Source organism: Loxodonta africana, chromosome 9 (genome assembly GCF_030014295.1).
Source record: "Loxodonta africana isolate mLoxAfr1 chromosome 9, mLoxAfr1.hap2, whole genome shotgun sequence".
In the NCBI taxonomy this organism is placed as follows: domain Eukaryota; kingdom Metazoa; phylum Chordata; class Mammalia; order Proboscidea; family Elephantidae; genus Loxodonta; species Loxodonta africana.
Genome location: NC_087350.1, coordinates 35,637,310 through 35,657,121, shown reverse-complemented (window position 1 = coordinate 35,657,121; position 19,812 = coordinate 35,637,310). Strand labels below are relative to the sequence as shown.

The 19,812-nt window shown below is 39.0% G+C and overlaps 1 protein-coding gene across 2 annotated transcripts in view; it reads right to left on the bottom strand.

Annotated features, from left to right (window-relative positions):
- TRPM6 (transient receptor potential cation channel subfamily M member 6) overlaps positions 1–19,812 on the bottom strand; it is a 195,589-nt gene that overhangs the window by 15,771 nt on the left and 160,006 nt on the right. For both annotated transcript variants that reach the window (XM_023544743.2, XM_010587507.3), the window contains exons 29-37: positions 16,154–16,245; positions 14,570–14,628; positions 14,051–14,113; positions 12,538–12,563; positions 8,331–8,381; positions 6,559–6,624; positions 3,858–4,144; positions 3,490–3,572; positions 2,268–2,473 (exon numbers count right to left, since the gene is read on the bottom strand). In XM_023544743.2, coding sequence (XP_023400511.1) covers positions 2,268–2,473; positions 3,490–3,572; positions 3,858–4,144; positions 6,559–6,624; positions 8,331–8,381; positions 12,538–12,563; positions 14,051–14,113; positions 14,570–14,628; positions 16,154–16,245 — 933 coding nt within the window. The remainder of the gene's footprint in view (positions 1–2,267; positions 2,474–3,489; positions 3,573–3,857; positions 4,145–6,558; positions 6,625–8,330; positions 8,382–12,537; positions 12,564–14,050; positions 14,114–14,569; positions 14,629–16,153; positions 16,246–19,812) is intronic.

The following is a 19,812-nucleotide window of genomic DNA, read 5'->3' as shown; positions in this document are numbered from 1 at the left end:
TCATGTTTTTCCATTAACTCAGGCCTAACCAATTGGCCTAAACTCTCTAATAAGTGTCTCAGTTTCTTCACGTTCATTCTATGACGTCCAGTGTTCTGTTCTTTGAAGGTCAATGTTTTGACAAAGTTTATTTGGAGTGACCTATTTCTGTAATGGACATAATTGCCCAGTAAAAGAATAGAGTTAATTCCCTTTTTCCCCCAAGACCATCAACACAGTGTTTGTTCTGTTTAATGTCATTTTGGATTACTAAGAGACATAAAAATCCCCAAACATAAACATCATTAAACAAAAACCTATTCAAGTGGAATACAAAACACACTGAAGAGTCATCATTAATTCCTTAAAGTTTTTCTTTGGTTGTTTTTTGTTTAGTTTGGTTTTCTGTTTATTCCTGTTTTTGCTTTTTAAACAACTCCACCCAAAACTCAAAGCACAGACACTCAAGTACAGATGCAAGTAATCAGCCTCTCCCCAACTCGAGCTCCCAAAACAGATGCCTTGGGCATCAGGGCTCTGGGTTTCTATGGGTCAAGTACTTGCTGGTTTAAAAGCTGAAGCATGTCGGTTGTTTTAACCTTGTTTATATCGCTTCCTAAAATATTGTGTTTGAGGGTTAGAATTATAATTCAGCCTTGTGAACAGCAGCAATCTGAAAGCACAGAAATTCTTACACATGGTTTTAAAGTGTATAGGCATCTTTGAACACATGGCACAAATTTCAATCAAAATGTCTTTGCATTCTTACTGGACAGAGCTAACAAGGCCATAGGACTGCCTATTTATCTCAGCTTTCCTCAGCCTCCATCCTTGCTTTCAGCATAAAATCCCAGGACAGCAGAGCTGGGAAAGTCAGAGAGGACAAGAAAAAGGCCCAAACTGTTTAAGTGAACCACACCATGGATATGTCTTATAGGTATGAAACTTAAATCAAAGTCAGTATGGTGAAGAGGAAAGAACACAGACTGTCAAACCAGCTTAAAGTCTGCATTTCGGTTCCCCCATAAGTAGCTGTGCAACCTTGGGCAAATTATTTAAACTTTCTGGGCCAAAATTCCCCATAATATCTACCTCGAGGTGCTGCTTCTGGGATTAAATGAGATAACTTATATGAAATCTCCTGGGCTAAATCCCTTATTTAAAACCAAAGCCCCCCATCAATGAGCCCAAGGACTAAACTTTGACCTTAATACATATTTCGTTCTGTCCCCGCAAGGAAAGCCTTCCAGAGATACTCTGTTTCGTGCTGCAGGATTATAAATCACATGTGAGGTGGTGATAGTGGGGAGATGCGCCGATCAAAGGCTTCCATTAAATAAGAGTGTGCTCTCCCGCCTCTCTCAGATTGAGTGTGTACTTTCATAAACTGTCCTATCAAGGTAGACAGCAAAGAGAGCAAGCTAAATTATAAATGGCAAAAGCAATGAGCTCAGAATCCTGAAAATTGCCCGGAACTTAAACGTTCCCGTGTGTATAAGTGCACACCTAAATTTTCTTTGTGCACCTAAGACCAAGGAAAAACCATAGAACTGGAAAATTTGTTACAAAAATCATTCCCTATTTGGGTTAATGTTTCATTGTTCTTGTTGTTGTTGTTGGGTGCCATTGAGTCAATTCGGACTCACAGTGACCCCATGTGACAAAGCAGAACTGCCTTACAGAGTTTTCTAGGCTGTAATCTTTACAGAAGATTGCCAGGTCTTTATCCTGCAGAGCCACTGGGTGGGTTTGAACCACCAAATTTTCAGTTAAAGCACCTGAGTGCTTAACCATTTTACCACCAGGTCAATGTGTCGGATGTCTATAAATTTTAAGCAGCTAGTATTTTTCCCTTCATCTACGTGGGGAACAACATAGCAGGTGCCCATGATCACAGCTGTGCAATGTCTCTGTAATAAACGGCCCCAACTCCCTTCAAAGCTAGATAAAGCAACTCCATACCTTGCCCGTCTTAGTTCTTACAAGATCTCGGACATCTGTCTGGGGACTCCCACTTAGAACAGCTTCACAAATAATAAATGCATTCAGAAAGCTGATACCAGCTTTCCATTTTCAAATGAAAAACAAAGCACACCAAAGGAAAACCAAGCACACATACTTTTGAAGGCTGTTTCCACTAAAAGACTTTAACTATGGCACTGAGCAAAGAAAGCCAGCGTGTTTTATGAGGCCAAATGTATGTGACAACGCCATCAATAAAGCCCCTCCTCAATGTTTCCTAGACGTTGCCTCGTGCTGGCTGTTCCAAGTCCTATGTTATCAATCACCTTGCAAATCTAAAACCAGCAGCTCTCCCCGGGTGTACTCATAGGTCCAGTGAGAGAAAGCCAACATCAGCTCCTCCAAGGTGTTGTTGGGGGCAATTTCATCACCGTTGTTGTTGTTGTACTTGAGGAACTCCCCTGTCATATACTTCTCAATGGTCAACCACTGGTTAGCTGAATGGCAGTAGATTAAGAAAACTTCCAGGAACCTGTGATAGAAAAAGAAACCATTGATCCTCACAAAGCAACATTACTGAACAGTCAACAACAGGTAAGATTACCTAACTCTGGTCTGGTGCGGCCTCAATGCACATGTCCTTGCCCTTCCTATGGAAGAGCTGGAATGCAAAGATTGGGAGTTTTTTCCCATGCCTACCCCCTTCCCTTCTCTTTGAGTTATCGAACCCAACATTTCTTGCCATGCTTTATTAAGTTCCTTGTAAATGAAACAATAAAACCGTACTATAAGTCCTCAGCACCAGGTTATGATATGTCTTAATAAATGAATATAAATGTATTGTGACACTCCAGTGAGTAACAAGATATCCTTCTTACACAGCGTCTAATTTCTATAAGATATGAGGAAGAAACTACACTTAAAATATAAACGTTTTTCTTCTATTATGTTCCTGGACATTAGTAACTACACCTAGGATCTACTTGCTCAGCATAACTGAGATGTTAATCATGGCCTCTCCTAAGACTTCTCTTTTTCACTCATATGCCAAAAAAAAAACCCACTGCTGTTGAGTCGATTCTGACTCATAGCAACCCTATAGGACAGAGCAGAACTGCTCCATAGGGGTTCCAAGACTGTAAATTTTTGTGGAAACAGACTGCCACATCTTTCTCCCATGTTCACTCACATAAGTTCAATGAATTAAGACAAGGTACCCTGGGAATCTAAGTCTCTATTTACCAGTCTCCAGAGCTATGGAAGGAAGAACCCAAAAATAGGGTCATGGGGAACATCCAGGTGAGTTTGGGCATTTCTCATGACTAACCCCTGGTAGCACAATGGTTAAGAGCTTGGTTGTTAGCCAAAAGGTCAGCAGTTTGAATCTACCAGCTGTGCCTTGGAAACCCTATGGGGCAGTTTTACTTTGTCCTATAGGATCACTGTGAGTCAGAATCAAGATTGGTTTTAGGCTTTTAATGAGGCTGAGAAGAGACTGATGGGAATAACTACTTAAAATGAAGGGGCTGGCAATCAGGATTTCCTCACCTTGGCATGTAGGGAATAGTTTGTGGTTTCACTTGGTTGAAGGTATAGATCAGTTTCTGAGCAGCTCTTTGTTGTTGAATTTCCTGCAGGAGCATTGATAAAAATACTGGTTTATTATCACATGCCTCTTAATTAATGACCATAAATTACTAGAGGCTTCTCAAATGTGATTTTTACCCTTATTCAGCTCCCACCATGCCCCACCCCAAAAGCAAAACCCTGTAAAACAAACATAACAAAACATCAGCACCTCCAAAAAATAACAGGCTACCCTTTAGGTTGGGGATAATGGCCTTAGATGGGATATAGCCAGCTCCCCTTTCCCTGACCTAGCTATCTCTGCTCTAACCTCTGAGTTTCAGGCTTACCCTGAGGCAAAGATGGAGCACAGTACTCTCCCGGAAGATTTTATGCCATGTCTGTACAACCTCAGGAAGAAAGGACTTCACGATGAAAACCTGCCCTGGCTTGAGAACATCATCCTCAGACCAGGTGCTGATGACTTTCATGGCTTTGCGGAGGCCGCCATCCAATGCCTCTCGGGACAACACCTGGATCATGGCTGCTCTCCCACGCTGGGACCAAGAAGACATGCTTTTATCGAGGTTCAAAGGGGAACTCTCCTCCAGCCTGTAGACAGTCACTTCTTCTCCTGCTGCAAAAAGAAGTGAAGATGAGTTGTTAAATAAGATGACTATGTCCAGGACATTACGGCCACCCTAAATATCAAGTCAGAGTCAGTTCAGGTTCTCAAGTGATCAGAGAGAACGGGAATTGAATCTCGTCAGGGACTACAGCAGAATGAGGACATAGACAAAGCATTAACGGATATACAAGAATAAGTTGTTCCTATTGTAGATCTTTTTTTTTTTTTTTATTGTAGATCATAACTGTCAAAAACCAAACCAAACCCATTTCCATTGAGTTGATTCTGACTCATAGCGACTGTATAGGATAGAGTAGAACTATCCCATAGGCTTTCCAATGAGCGGCTGGTGGATTCAAACTGACAGCCTTTTGGTTAGCAGCCAAAGCTCTTAACCACTGTGCCACCAGGGCTCCAGACTATAACTGTAGAGAATCATATTTCTTATCATCTCCCGAAGGAACCTATTCAGACATTTTTTTTCTCAGTTATGCCCCCGTAAAATTTTAATACTGCAGATATCCTGTATATCTCTTTATGAACTGTATGTATATGTATTTATATGTAAAAAGAAAAAGATTTTTTTTGCCCCCTTGGGAGTGAATTACCACCATTCAGAATGCATGATTTAACCCAGTTTGAGTGAGACATTACCAAGGTCACACCCCCATCCTCTCCTTCCTGCCTTTGTGCCTTTGGACAAAGTACTTAAAGCCTTAATTTCCTCATCAGTAAAATGAGGATGAGAATAACACTCACCTCATTGGGTTGTTGTAAAGATTAAATATGTTAACGTTGCTAAAGTGAACTAGAACCTCAGATACAAACTCAATTGTACCTAAAAGATTTTCGGTACAAAATGCTCTACTGCTTTCACTTTTAGGCTGTTGAACAGGAAGCAATTCTTATTCAGCCTAGACTCCACGCAATAGAATGTTCAGTGCTTCATATCAGAAGTACCATATTCTGTACACAGCTTCTGTGGAGCTTGTGTTTAATTTTCTCCTTATGCCTCTGAATCAAATGGCTTTTTGTGAACACTATACTGGTTTGGAAACCCCGGTGGCGTAGTGGTTAAGTGCTATGGCTGCTAACCAAAAGGTTGGTGGTTCAAATCCACCTGGCGCTCCTTGGAAACTCTATGGGGCAGTTCTACTCTATCCTAAAGGGCTGCTACGAGTCAGAATTGACTCAACGGCAGTGGTTTTTTTTTTTTTTTTTTTTTTTGGTTTTTACACTTATTTACTAAAAAAAAGAATCCATTCACTTCTTTTTGCATTTAATTGTGTATCAAAAAAATATGTCCAGGTAATGCTTAGTAGGGAGCAACAGTGGTTCAGTGGTAGAATTCTTGCCTTCCATGTGGGAGACTCGAGTTCTATTCCCAACAAATGTACCTCAAGCACAGCCGCCATCCCTCTGTCAGTGGAGGCTTGTGTTTTGCTGTGACGCTGAACTGGTTTCAGTGGAGTTTCCAGACTAAGACAGACTAAGAAGAAAGGTCTGGCAATCTACTTCTGCAAATCAGCCAGTGAAAACCCTATGGATCACAACAGTCCAATTCCATTGTGCATGGAGCCACCATGAGTCAGGGGTCGACTCGACAACAGCTAACAACATGCTTAGTAACACACTTTCAATCATTTATTCTTGGTGCCCAGATAAATGCCACTAACCATCTCTTTTGAGTTCTAAATACCTAGTGGATTTGGAGCTAGGCTACTGATTGGCAAAACCCGCTATGGAGAAAAGTGGAAGGAGATGGCATTTGTTTGCATTAAAGACGAGAAGCCAACCTGATCTGTCCCCATGTAAACAGTGTGAGGGGGTTGAAGATCTAGAACGGTGAAGACCCTTGTTATATTGTTAATCAGCTCATGCTTTATGCTGCAGGGCAGAGAAACTCCAGTAGCCTGGGCTAATGCGAGCTTGTTTTTCTTTACGGTTTTGGCCTTTAAAAAGAACATTTCCTTTTTAAGTAAGAGCAATTACTGGACATGAAACAAAACAAACAAATAGGAAAACAATATACAAAGCATTTCTCTTCAGATGCCTATTGGCTTTTGCCATGTTGACATTGATCACTTCCTTCTGTGTTTATTATGCATGGTTGGTTTGCTCCTTTCTTTCCTACTTACTTCCAGTCTTCAATCAGTGAATGCCAGGTGCAACATCCTTGCTTTCTTCCCACCGGCTGCTCAGTAGAGGTCCCATGCCCATGGTATTAGATTTTAACTGTAGATGCTGGACATGGCAGTTAACAAGAGTTTTCCATTTTAGGCAATTAATCTCCCTAAACCATAGCCACCAGCAAAGCAAAATTTTCAACTAAAATGCTACAAAATAGGTTTTCCTTTGAGGTACTTAGATGTTGTTATGCCTCTGTCCTGGCAGAGCCTCAAGGAGATAGAAATGGCACTCACCAAAGAGTTGGATTGGTGTAAATGGTATGGTCTGAGAAAGCCTCATTAAATTGTTCCTTTCAATGGCTGCAAACAAAAAACAGATTTACTTAAGGGTGATGGAAAAATGTGGAAACGGATAGCGGTGATGGTTGCACAACACAACGAACGTAATTAATGTCACTGAATTATACATGTAAAAAATGTTAAAATGGCAAAATTTTTTGCTATGACAAATATATATATACACACCCACCGCAGGGAAGAAAAAAAAAAAAAAGATTTACTATTTTAAGTATGCAGGAGTGAGTTAAATTTACAAAAAGCCTCGCCAACATCAAAGTATTCACATCAGGCTAAAATGTTTCATTTCAAAGAAAGACCTCTTGGTTTTGTCTGTACCAATAATATTATCTAAGATACAGTTTAAAAAGTAATAATACTTGATGGAGTATTTTGATACCTTTGGTGTCTTTTGATGCCTTATATAGGAACAGATTATATGAGACTATATAACATGGTCTGAAGCAGAACTACCACCTCCACTCTCCTGAAAACCAAACCTATATTAATCTGTGAACACATGGAACTTTCTTTTAAATGGCATTTTAGTTTGTGGTCTTCATTCTGTTTCCATTTTCCAGGGCAAATTGAACACACACACTGGGCTATGGGGACATCTACTGTTGATTTTGCACAGTTCACCTTCGTTTCCCAGAGAGAGCTGAAGACTAATTTTAATTAGGAGCAAGTGATCTGCGTTTTCCTGTTAAGAGCCCTATCATAGCAGATCAGAGTCAATATGAGTTACAGTACTCCTCACCAGAGACTTTCTTAAGTTGACAGCCAGAGTCAAAATAATAGATTACTGCTGAGCTGAAAGACCCAGTTAGAAGGGCTTGGAATGAGGAGTCGGGGATCCACAGAAACACTACTCACGACCAAGGAGAATGCAGTATAAAGCAGTCGATTGCTGAACTCTAACCAAATAACCTTAATATACTAATAATGGTAATTATAGCACCAGTAAGCTCTTACCCATGTACTGAGCTTTAGACTGCATAAAAGACTTGCCTATTTATTATCTCATCAATCATTGACAGCAGAGACTCCCTAGAGACCACCCAGTGGCATGAGTCCAGTTGGTTGTTATGTTGCTTTGCATTTCAAAGTGTTTTCCTTTTAATTCTCAACTAGTCCTTTGGCGGATTGTTCCTCTGGAAAGGCAAGTACAATTATTCCCACTTTGAAAGAAAGACAACTGAAGCACTGTAAAGTGATATTGCTTAAGAGAGTCAAGACCCTTGACATCTTTGCTTAATAACATTTTTGTAAAACGTCTTTGTTGATCTTACTCTACAGGGTTGGCATTCGTTCAGTGGCCATGTTCCCAGAGGGCCCGATGCGGGTATAAAACCCTCAAAGAACTAGTTTCAGGCCAGCGTCCTCCCCAACCTAAAGCACTGAGAGCTCTGGCTTTGGGCTGGCTTTGCATTTGTAAGGAATCTTTAGATCTTAAGGTCCTCTTTTTCCTTCCCAGTTTGGAACTTGTAACACTTATTATTTTTTTTTTTAATCCAAGTTCTCTTAAATCGTAGCAATTTATTTTTCCCAATCAGTGGCAAGGTAAAAAAAAAAAGAAAAAAATTGAATCTTCTTCTCATCAGGGTGAACCACAACTCTTCAGGTGGGGAGCCAAGCAATATTACAGAATTCATCCATGTTTCTGTTTGCAAATGCGGAACCACAGATGTTTAGCCCAGTTGACGCATCTATGTACACACGCATCCTACCTGAATAATGATGGTGAGGCTCTTGAGGGCTTTTTAAGGAGGCTGAGATTTCTGAAATTATGGAGAAGATTGGCATTTTAATTATTCAGCTGGAGATAAATACATGCTTATGAATATGTTGCTTTCAAAGTTATTATTGAACAAGTTAATCAGAATGGCTTCTCAGTATTTGAAAAAGATTGCCTAATATTCTTTAACCACATTATTGCTTATGGTATCCTGACAGCTTCCAATCATCAATGTAATATCTCCAAATATATTTATATAGGGAATTGAAGAGAGACAGGTAATATTAGCTTCAAAGATGTATTTCCTTTGAACCAATTACACCTCTGGGTTGCAGAAGGCACTCAGCTGCCCATCACACTTCATGACATCCCAAAAGCACAATTCTCTGAGCTCCCTATGAAGATACAGTACCCATATAAAGACATTATTAATACCAAGTTATTCACAGACTACTTCACTGACCTAAAATAACAACAAAATGATAACAACAGATTAAGAGATATATACCAGAAACAAAGGAGGGAGTGGGTGATATAACACAAAGGGATATATGTGGTTATAGGGGACTGTGTAAACACCAAGTTATTCACAGACTACTTCACTGACCTAAAATAACAACAAAATGATAACAACAGATTAAGAGATATATACCAGAAACAAAGGAGGGAGTGGGTGATATAACACAAAGGGATATATGTGGTTATAGGGGACTGTGTAACCAACTTGGAGCAATACCTCCTCCAAGTTTAACTGGTTCTCTTCTATCTGTTCAAGTCCTAAATCACAAGCCTTCAGAGAAACCCTCTGTAACAGTTTTGCCATTTCATAAAAGCAAAATTAAAGTGGAGAGCTTCAGTCTCTTGGTGGCAACTGCTTTGTACCTAGTAGAGTAAGCAACATAATGAGCCTAGTTTCACAGATCTCTCAGGCTTCTTGTTGTTGGCTAAGGAAAGGAACAAGAACCACCTCCTTTGGGGGGTATACGGTAAAAAGTAAGATCAGCAGGAAAGACTCTTCCTTTCTGAATTCATTCAATAGTAATTTAAAAAAAAAAAAAAGTATTCAGCTTCCAATACTGGCCATGCTAGGCATGAGAGATATGCTTAAAACATGGCTCCCACCCTCGTCAAAAAATGATATACTGGGAGAGAAAGCCATGTAAACTATAATTGCAATATGGTTTGCTATGTAGTATAATATAGAACATATTAATTTTACCTAGAAGGTAGGGCCTTCATAGACAAATGGCGTGAAATAGTTAAAAGATAAGGGCACTTGAGACTGATAAAGCTGGGTTTTAATCTTGGCTTCACTGCTTAAGGAGCTATGAGACTCTGTTCACATTCATTCAACCCCTATTTATTGAGCACCTGCTATGTGCCAGGCACTGGCCTATGCTCGAGAAAAGAGCAGTAATCAAAACAGATAAAGTCTGCCTACATCCTGGTAAAGGGAAATAGAAACTGAACAAATAAACATGTAATATATAGTGTATATACTACACAGTAGCGTATATATATCAGGTTAAGAGGGTCAGGAAGTATGGAGGACAGAGCGGTTACTATTTTATATCGGGTGGTTAGGCAAGGCCTCTCTGATAAGGTGAAATTTGAGCATAGGCCTGATCAATGAAGAGTAACAGCAAAGCAAATACCCTGAGGCAGGGCTATGCTTGCCATGTTTAAGAAAGACCATATGTGGCAAGGTTGACGTGAGTGGAGAGGAAATGAGGCTGGAGAGTTGTTGGGGAGCAGATTAATAGAGGCTTGTAGACGGTTCTTGGATTTCCTTTTACAGAGTGAAATGGACAGCTATTTGAGCAGAAGAGTGACTTGATCTGAATTTCAGTTTAAAAGGACTATTTGGGCCGCTCTTGGGAAACAGACTATTAGAGAGTAATAGTCTGGAGGTGATACTACAATACAGGGGAGAGACAATGGTGACTTAAAACATAGTGGTAATGATGAAGATAGCAAAGTAATCAGATTCTTGATATATTTTAAAGGGTTTACTGATGGGTTGGATGTGGAGGTGTGAGAAAATGGAAGCCAAATATGATTTCAAGACTTTGGCCTCACAACCAGAAGGATAGAGTTGCCATTTCCTGGGATGGGAAGAAGAGAGATGGGACATTTTGCTTGAAATGCTGTTGGCATCCACGTGGAGGTGTTTGTTAGTAAGTGGCTGATCATATTCTGCGTGGCAGAAATATTGACAATATGAAAGGGATCAAGCTGGAAATTTGGACTGGAGCCAGACAGTCAAAAGCATTGAGAAAGACTCATTTGCAGGTAATGGGGAGCCGTTGAAGGTTTCTATGTAGATGATGATTTATCATTCAGAAAGATCATTCCAATAGGAACATGGGGAAGTTCAAAGGGAAAGAAACCACACAGAATGTAAACACAAAATCAGGAACAAAAGAAAGCATACATTTTTTCTCTAGGAAAATAAATGTTGGAGGTATTAAGGCAGCAACAGTGGCATGGAGCAAAACAGGCAGCTTTCAAAGATGCTTGAGGGTAGCCACCATCTAAGATTTATCAATTGGTCTCAACCCACCTGGAGCAAAGGTGAATGAAGAAGACCAAAAACACAAGGTAAATATAAGCCCAAGAGATGGAAAGGGCCACATAAACCAGAGACTACATCAGCCTAAGACCGGAAGAACTAGATGGTGTCCAGCTACCACCAATGACTGCCTTGACAGGGAACACAACAGAGAATCCCTGATGCAGCGGGAGAACAGTGGCATGCAGACCTCCAATTCTCATTAAAAAAAAACCAGACTTAATGGTCTGAGACTGGAGAGGAACCATTCCCGAAGCCAACTCTTCAGACAGGGATTGAACTGGACTATGAGACAGAAAAGGATACTGATGAGGAGTGAGCTTCTTGGCTCATGTAGACACATGAGACTCTGTGGGCAGCTCCTGTCTGGAGGGGAGATGAGAAGGCAGAGGGGGACAGGAACTGACTGAATGGACACGGGGAAGGCAGGGTGGAGAAGAGGAGAGTGATGTCACATTAGGTGGAGAGCAGCTAGGGTCACATAGCAAGGTGTGTATAAGTTTTTGTAGGAGAGGCTGACTTGATTTGTAAACTTTCACTTAAAGCAGAATAACAACAACAACAAAAAGCATCCAAGTCCTCAAGGAAAAGAAAAAAAAAGATGCTTGGGGGTAGAATGGAGTTAGAAGGCGAGGCTGACATAAAAAAAGCAGTCAGATGGGAAGAGGATTGTAAATGACAGATTCCCAGCTTGAGTAAAGGAAGAAGAGGCCATCAGAGAGACTGAGAGCAAGTCAACAAAGAAAGAAAAGGCCAACCGTGGAAGAAGACCCTCACAGAAACATAGAAAGGAAAGAATGTCATGAAGGACAAAATGATCAAGATCAAATGTCACAAGTTAGATGAGACTGAAAAGAAGTCATATGATTTGACAGTTGGAGTGTCCTCACAGTTGTGGGGCAGAAACTAGGGGCAGTGGACTGAAGACAACCATCAATACTCTTTTAATTAATTTGGAGGTGAGGGATAGAGGTAGAAATGTGAACAAAAGGTAAAATCAAGATTTTTTTTTTTTCCTTTTGGATAGAAATCTGTTTGTAGGCTGAGAAGAAATCACCTGCAAAGAGATTACTGAAAACCTGAAAAAGTGAGATGGAACTAGAAGAAAAAAATCCACTCTGCATCAGATGGGTCAAGGCTATGTAAAGGGGCCTAAAGACTGTGGTGAAGTTTGAGAGTAGCTACTGAGAGGGGCTTTGCCGGGGAGCTATCTCACATGGCTTAGGTCCCTACTAAGCCATTTTGGGCATTGCGTTATACTGAAACTATACAGGAGAAGGTATCTGCATACAATCTCATGAATGGCTCTGAGTCAGCAATATGGGAAAACAAGTGACCGAGTTGTGGAACAGAGGAAATGAACTCAGTGGTTATGCCCTCGCTCACGGAAATAACTGGAGAATCACAGTAAAACACATGTAATAAAAAAAAACTTTAAACCAAGTAGCAATCCCGATTTATCTGGAGAAAGATATTCAATCATCTACTCTTCTACGGAACTTCCTACTTTGTATAGTAGACAAAAATCATAAACAGAATTTCCAAAAATCTCAGCAGGACAGTGAACCTTAATCATTAATAAGATAAAAAAAAATAAATAATGAAAGTTGTAAATATAAAAACTTACTATCAACTCCATTTGAACTTCTCGACCTGTTTGAAAAAAATGAAGTTATTTAAATCATGCTTTAAATTGTTCAATGATCAAGAAAGGAAAGAGTACATGAAACAGTTAACAACACAGATTATATATTCGGAGCCCTGGTGGCATAATAGTGAAGCACTCATGGCTAACCGAAAGGTTGGCAGTTCCAACCCACCCAGCGGTTCCACAGGAGAAAGACATGGCCATCTGCTCCCATAAAGATTATAGCCTAGAAAATTCTATGAGGCAGTTCTACTCTGTCAGACGGGGTTGCTATGAGTCGAAATCAACTCAATGGCAACCTAACAACAACACGCACACATATATAAAGATCTTTGAAAGGTAAGTATCAGTTACATCTGCCCAATATCTTTATCAATAAACAGTATACTGTCCCACAATTATTTTCATAGAAAAATTGGAGCACCAGATAGTCATGGAAATCATTTACTATGCTCAAAGCTAACTGAAAGCAGTTTTTTTTTTAATTAGCTATGTGATCACACAACATATATAAGATTTAACTGCGTTTGTGATGTTCTGGGTGAATTAAACTAAAGGGTTTCTGAACTGTGCAAAGCAGATGCCTACAAAGGAGCCTGTCAATGTCTCTGGACAAGCCTACAAATCAGTTTCATTAGCCCACGTGGCCCCTAAACGTTCATGGGCTGAAATTAGCTCTCTTTAAATTGTTACTTGCCCTGCTCAAGTGCACAAGTGGCCACAGGCGAGTCTGAATAAATGCATTCAAAGAATATCTCCAGTATTTAAGGTCCTTAGGGAAGAAAGTACAATGACAATTACTGTTTAATTTCATGCTGCAATAACCCACGACTCTGCATGAGCACAAACTAGTGAACCTTTGGGTGAAGACAGTCGCGTGCCCTTTGAGGCAGGCTTGCACAGAGACGGTGATGGGAGCTCCAGAGGAAAGACTGTCTCAAATTGAGCTGACTGCTGACCGAAAGTCACCTTCTACCTGCTTAGTATGAACTGGCCCTCCTGTAGAGTGGTGGGGTAAATAGGTTTAAATCCCTCCCCACCTCCACCCCCAACTCTGTAGCTCCGTGGATAGCTAATTTGATGATATAACTGGAAAAATCCACATAATGACAAAAACAAAATAATCTCTGCTTGGCTGGTTTTCAAAATTTACTTCTCTGAATAAATAAAACTCAAAAAAAACCCCAGAAAACCAAAAAAGCCAAACCAGCTGCCACTGAGTCGATTCCGACTTACGGCAACCCAACGTGTGTCAGAGTAGAAGTGTGCTCCATAGGGTTTTCAATGGCTGTGACATTTTGGAAGTAGATGGCCAGGCCTTTCTTCCAAGGTACCTCTGGGTGGATTCGAACTGCCAAACATTCAGTTAGTAGCTGACAGCTTAACTTTTTATTTCTCTGAATAAATAAAATTCCAGGAGGCTATTTAAATCTATAAGCATGTGAGTTCCCCCTCTCCCTTGCCCTATCCCCACCTTGTCCCTTTCTCTCACCCTCTCTGTTTCTCTTTCTCTCTCTCCCAATCCTTATGGCTTTGGCAAACAATTGGAACATTACTGAAAAAAACAAAGGAAAAAAAAATCAACCTCATGAGCTAAAAGGAAAAAATAATTATTTTTAAAACTAAAAATTAAATGTAATTAGATCTTCACTCCAAGTCTTTTTATTTAGGCAAAGGAGATTTATTTTCCTTCTTCATGCAAATGCACAATCTTATCTACCAGAAAAGCCACAATAATCATTCCATTTTTGGCACTGAAAAGGCAAATGCTTAATTTGCTGTAGGAGTGTATGTCTCATTATATTCTTAAAAGGAACAGAGGTGAGCGCTTATTGCCAGAAACAGGAAAACTTGAAGAATAAATGATTTTCATTCTTGCTAACAAAAGAAAAAAATATTGTTAGTTGACCTGCACTTGTTTCCCTTTTCTGGCCATATTAAACTTTTGCTCCCAATTAGGTTAAAAAATGGAAGTCAAAGATGCTTAAAGAGAGAAATTTAGAATACTCACAGGGAGTTCCTGTTGAGGTTGGTGCCCCTGGAATTCCACCACGAGTTTTTGCTCAGATCCTGAGCAGAAGGGAGAGATCATTACATGTACACCCAAAAAACAGCCATCCCAAACTTCCAGTAAAATGTTCACAAAACATACCCCATGGAGAACGGATTTTTCTTTTCCTTCATCTAGTCCAATATTTCTCTTTTAATCTATATACTAAACGCTAGCTAGAAAGATGCCTGATGTTAACACAATATAAGAATAATTAACTCAATGTAGTAATGGACTTTAACAGAGTAAAATTACTTTTATGGGGACATCTGAAGAGAAAATGTAAAATGTGCAAGTGTTAACAGAAAAAGGAGTGATCAGTTGTCATGACAGGAAAGAAGGGATGGAGGTCAAAGTTGACAGACAGCAACCATGATTACATTAGTATGTCCTATCATCAGGAGATTGTCATTGCAGTTGATGATTGCAGTTTACAGCAATGATAAGTCCTCTACTAATTGAAATATTTAAAACAACATTATTCGCGTGTACATCATTCTATTTCCTATGAGATTCAACTAATGTTTCTGGAGACTTAGTACACTCGGGGCATTGCTTTAGGCAATTTTATAGCTGTTCTTTTCGTTTCTCATTATCAATATTCTCATAAGAATGGCATTAGCCCCATTTTAGAGATACAGCTAATGAAGGTGGCAGTTTAATTGACGTACATAGCTTTGTAACCTAGAATTGGCAAAGCCAGGATTTGAACATAAATTCCCGCCTCCAATGACCATCAAGTAGCCTTACATTTGACTTTCAAAGTCTTTCACAGATTACACTCTTACAAGAACCTCTGAGTTTGTCAGTATATATATGTTTTCCAAGTTCATCTATATAACGTTCAAAGTAAGACCAAAATTGGGCATCTTGGGATACCCTAACTAGATCAAGCTTTCCACACAGTGAGCGGCACTAAAACAAGGCAGATATTTGTAGATGGTAAAATTAGATAGACTGCAATATCAGAGAATCTCAGCATTGGAGAAATTCTGATGGTCCTTCACCCTGTGATGCTCGAATCCCGTCTATCACATCTGCCAAGGGTTTGTTCAGCCTACACTTGAAGAACTACAGAACTCACTGTTTCCAGAAATAAATCATTCCCTCCTTGGAAATCTCTAGTTGCAAACAATTTCTCCTCCAGTTTTTCTCCCAGTAGCTTCTATATGCTGATTCTAGAGCCACCCCTTAAAACTGTGTTGAAAAGATCTTATTTGCCTTCCACAGGAAAACTTTCATATATTTGCAAACAGTTTCAAAAACTCCTAAATTCTTTCTCATGCTAAACATCCCCAGAATAAATTACCAAATGGATAGGTAAATTTTAGAAGGCAGAACAAGGAAAGGATAAGGTATGGGTTGGAAAAATTAGAGCAGAAATTCAATGGGTAGCTTTGAAAAAAGATCTAAATTTAATGCTAATAAAAAAGATATATATTCGTAAGTAAAAAGACATAATAAGGTAAACAGACACAGTCAATGAACCGAAGAATTGTGTGTGCAAGTGCTATATTAAAAAACTGTCAAATAAGATGTTTTTACCTCTTGAGACTGCTTTAGGTAATCACTGATTTGCACAGCATGTCGTTTGATTTCTTTACTTCTCATCTTCTGATATACGTAAGGTTCTAAACCTTGTAAAAAGGAAGAAAAATTGGAGAACACATGAAAATATTTTAAATTAAAATTACAGTTCTCAAATAGAACCTACTGAACACAGTACATTCCTCTAAACTTGGATATAATTTTCCTTTTCTGTTTTGCCCAAGTTTTACCAAGTTACCTTTGTTCTTTTATCTTCTCGAGTGGAAGAACGTTATATATTCTGTTCCTAATCTTCTATACTTACATTTTTAGAGCCCTGATTTCCCAGTGGTTAAGTGCCACAGCTGCTAACCAAAAGGTCAGCAGTTCGAATCCACCAGCCACTCCTGGGAAACCCTCTGGGGCCATTCTACTTTGTCCTATAGGGTTGCTATGAATTGGAATCAACTGGATGGCAATGGGTTATAGTTACCTTCACTTTTATAACAAACTTACATTTCTCTATCAAAATAAGAAAAGTTAAATTATCCATGTTGTTGTTGTTAGTTGCTATGAAGTCAGTTTCAACTCGTGGCAACCCCATATGTATAGAATAAAACTGCTCCACAGGGTTTTCAAGGCTGTGACCCTTCAGAAGCAGATGGCCAGGACTGTCTTCCGACGCACCTCTAGGTGAGTTTGAACTGCCAACCCTTTGGCTAGTAGTCGAGTGCTTAACAGTGTGTGCCACCCAGGAACTCCAAATCATCCATAAAACCAACCAGCCAACCAGCCAAACAAACTCATTGCTGTCAAGTTTGATTCCAACTCCTAACAACCCCATAGGACAGAGTAGAACTGCCTCATAGGGTATCCAAGGAACACCTGCTGGATTCAAACTGCTGACCTTTTGGTTAGCAGCTGAACTCTTAATCACTACATCACCAGGGTTTTCAAATCATCCATAGCCTCTCCTATAAAACAAGATCTTTAGTAATTTTTTTACATTCACTTTCCCCTGCCCCCTATCTCTCATGATTTATTTAAAATATGTGGAATTTTAGTTCTGAAATGTTAGGAACTAAATGTTAAGCATCATAGTCCAAAAAACCAAACCAAACCCATTGCCATCAAGTCAATTCCGACTCATAGCGACCCAACAGGACAGAGCAGAACTGCTCCATAAGGTTTCCAAGGAGTTCCTGGTAAATTCGAACTGCTGACCATTTGGTTAGCAGCTCTAAGGTTACTTTTTAAAAAAGCTAGAAAGGGAATCAAATTGGTTTAATTGTTAGCCTTTTCTTTAAAAGTATGGTGATGATCACTACAGTTTTTTTTTTTTTTTTTTTAAATATATGGCACTAACAGAGTTGACGGCATATAGTAGGTGTCCACTAACCACTTAATCAATGACTGACTGGATTAATTCTGAAAACATTATTTATTAAGAGTCACTGGTTATCCTTTGTCATAAGACCAGAAGAACCAGATTGTGCCTGGCTACCATTGCTAAACATTTTGATCAAAGACTCTGTAGAAGAATCCTGATCAAAATGAGAAAAATGCAGAACAGAATTTCAAATTCTCATGGAATCCAGGCTTTCTGGAGCCACTGATGTTGGGTGAACTTCTGAAAATACTGCCCTGAGATAATCTTTAATTAAACCTTAAGCCTTAAACCAAAAATATCCCCTGAAGTAGTCTTTAACCCAAACAATAGTTTAGCTCAATTAGTAAAGAATGACTGCCTTGAGCATTGTGCTCTTCTTTGAACTGTCTACGTGGGACCAAACTGACAACAACAACTTGAAAGATTATATAGAAAATTTAGGGAGCAGTGAGTTTGAGTTAATGTTAATGGGGGAGGAGCAACTCGGAAAAGGAGGGTGAAAATGGTTGCACAATTGGAAGAATGTAACCAATGTCACTGAACTGTACGTGTAGAAATTGTCGAACTGGTATATGTTCTGCTGCGTATATTTTCAACAACAATAAAACAAAACATATATTTTTTAAAAAGTCACTAGCTAAATGTAGAAGATAATGGTTGTATTTTTTTTTCCACCTAATGACTTTGTGCTGGAAAAAAAGTATGTAAGAAGTGCAGACATTCTACTAGAAAATCATAACACTTCATATATGATATTCTTTACTATGTTTGAATATCATAAAATTATGATAAACATTGTTTCAATGATAGCACAGTATTATAATTCAAATAAAATACCTATAGGAAAAACTGAAAATATACCTGTTCTTTTCATAGTCACTTTTTTGAAAACCTTACTTGTGTAAGAGAGCTACCTAATACATCATTTCTCCCTACCTCTCACCCACCCCATCCCCCACACACACATACACACAAATTTTTAATTTTTAGAATTCTTTTTTAACTAATTCCTAACTTGGACAAGTTTCAAAAAGGAGATTCTCAACTCCAGATGTTTTCCAGGGAAGATATTGGGTACCATCACCCCCTCAGACTAGCAAGTTACTTGGGGTAAGCCTATTTCTCTAAGTCATCTCTCCCTTTCTGATTTGGCTTAATGAAATTCTTTCCCAGAATGCTCCTGTTACCCATATCTTGCTGTGTTTGAAATTCATTGGAAAGAATTTAAATAATTCTAGTAAGAACCATATACAATAACCCTAATATTAATTGCACTATTTATAAAAAATAGAAATGAATACTATATAATACAATTATATAATATTTATAAATAAAATGAATATATTTATAATTGGTCCCACAACCATTTCTTAAGGTGTGGGAACTGATTATTCAAAATTATGGTCTTTAGCAAACTGTGTGATTTGGGTTAAGATAATTAAGTCCTCCAGCCATATCTGTAAACTGAGAGAGTTCTCGATGACTTAATTTCTAATGTCTCTTTCAGCTTAAAGCCTACCTGATTCTCAGTGATTTAAGAGACAATTGAGTGTTTTTAAAATATAAATCAGAATTTCTCAACCTTGGCACTGACATTTTGAGCCAGATAATTCTCTGTTGTGGGGACTGTCCTATGCATTGTAGTACGTTTAGCAGCCTCCTGGCCAATATCCACCTAGTAGTACCCTCCACCTGAGTTGTGACATCCCAAAAATGTCTCCAGACTTTGCCAAATGTCCTAGTGGCAGAGTGGTGGGTGGTGCAAAACCACCTCTTAATTAAGAACTACTGGTATAAACATACATCATAAACACAGCTGGGCTTTAAAGGAGCATGATAACATAAATTTCAATACGATGCCTATTTCATCTTAAGTTTAGTATTCCAAATAATTTTAAATCTTTACGACCCCTCAGTCACATAGTCCCCTCGGTTTAAAAACATAAAGATCCCTTATTGTCTAGTGCAAGAAGTTCAAAGTTCTCACGATTGCTTTCCATTCTCTTCATAATCTGCCCTCTTCTTATCTATCCAGGTTTATTTCACATTCACATTATTGCCCATCTCATAGTCTTCATTCCTAAATGGTTGATTCTCTTCTCTTTTCTACAAACACCATGATTATTAAGCCTAAGGGATATTGATCACAGAATAAACGCTCTACGCGGGCAGTAGTAAATAACTATAACTCAGTGCAATGAGTTCAGGAAATACCCTGAACCAGGTTCAACAGCTCTGAATGTTACAGACTATCTAAATCTCATTTTTTCCTTTCTGGATTCTAACA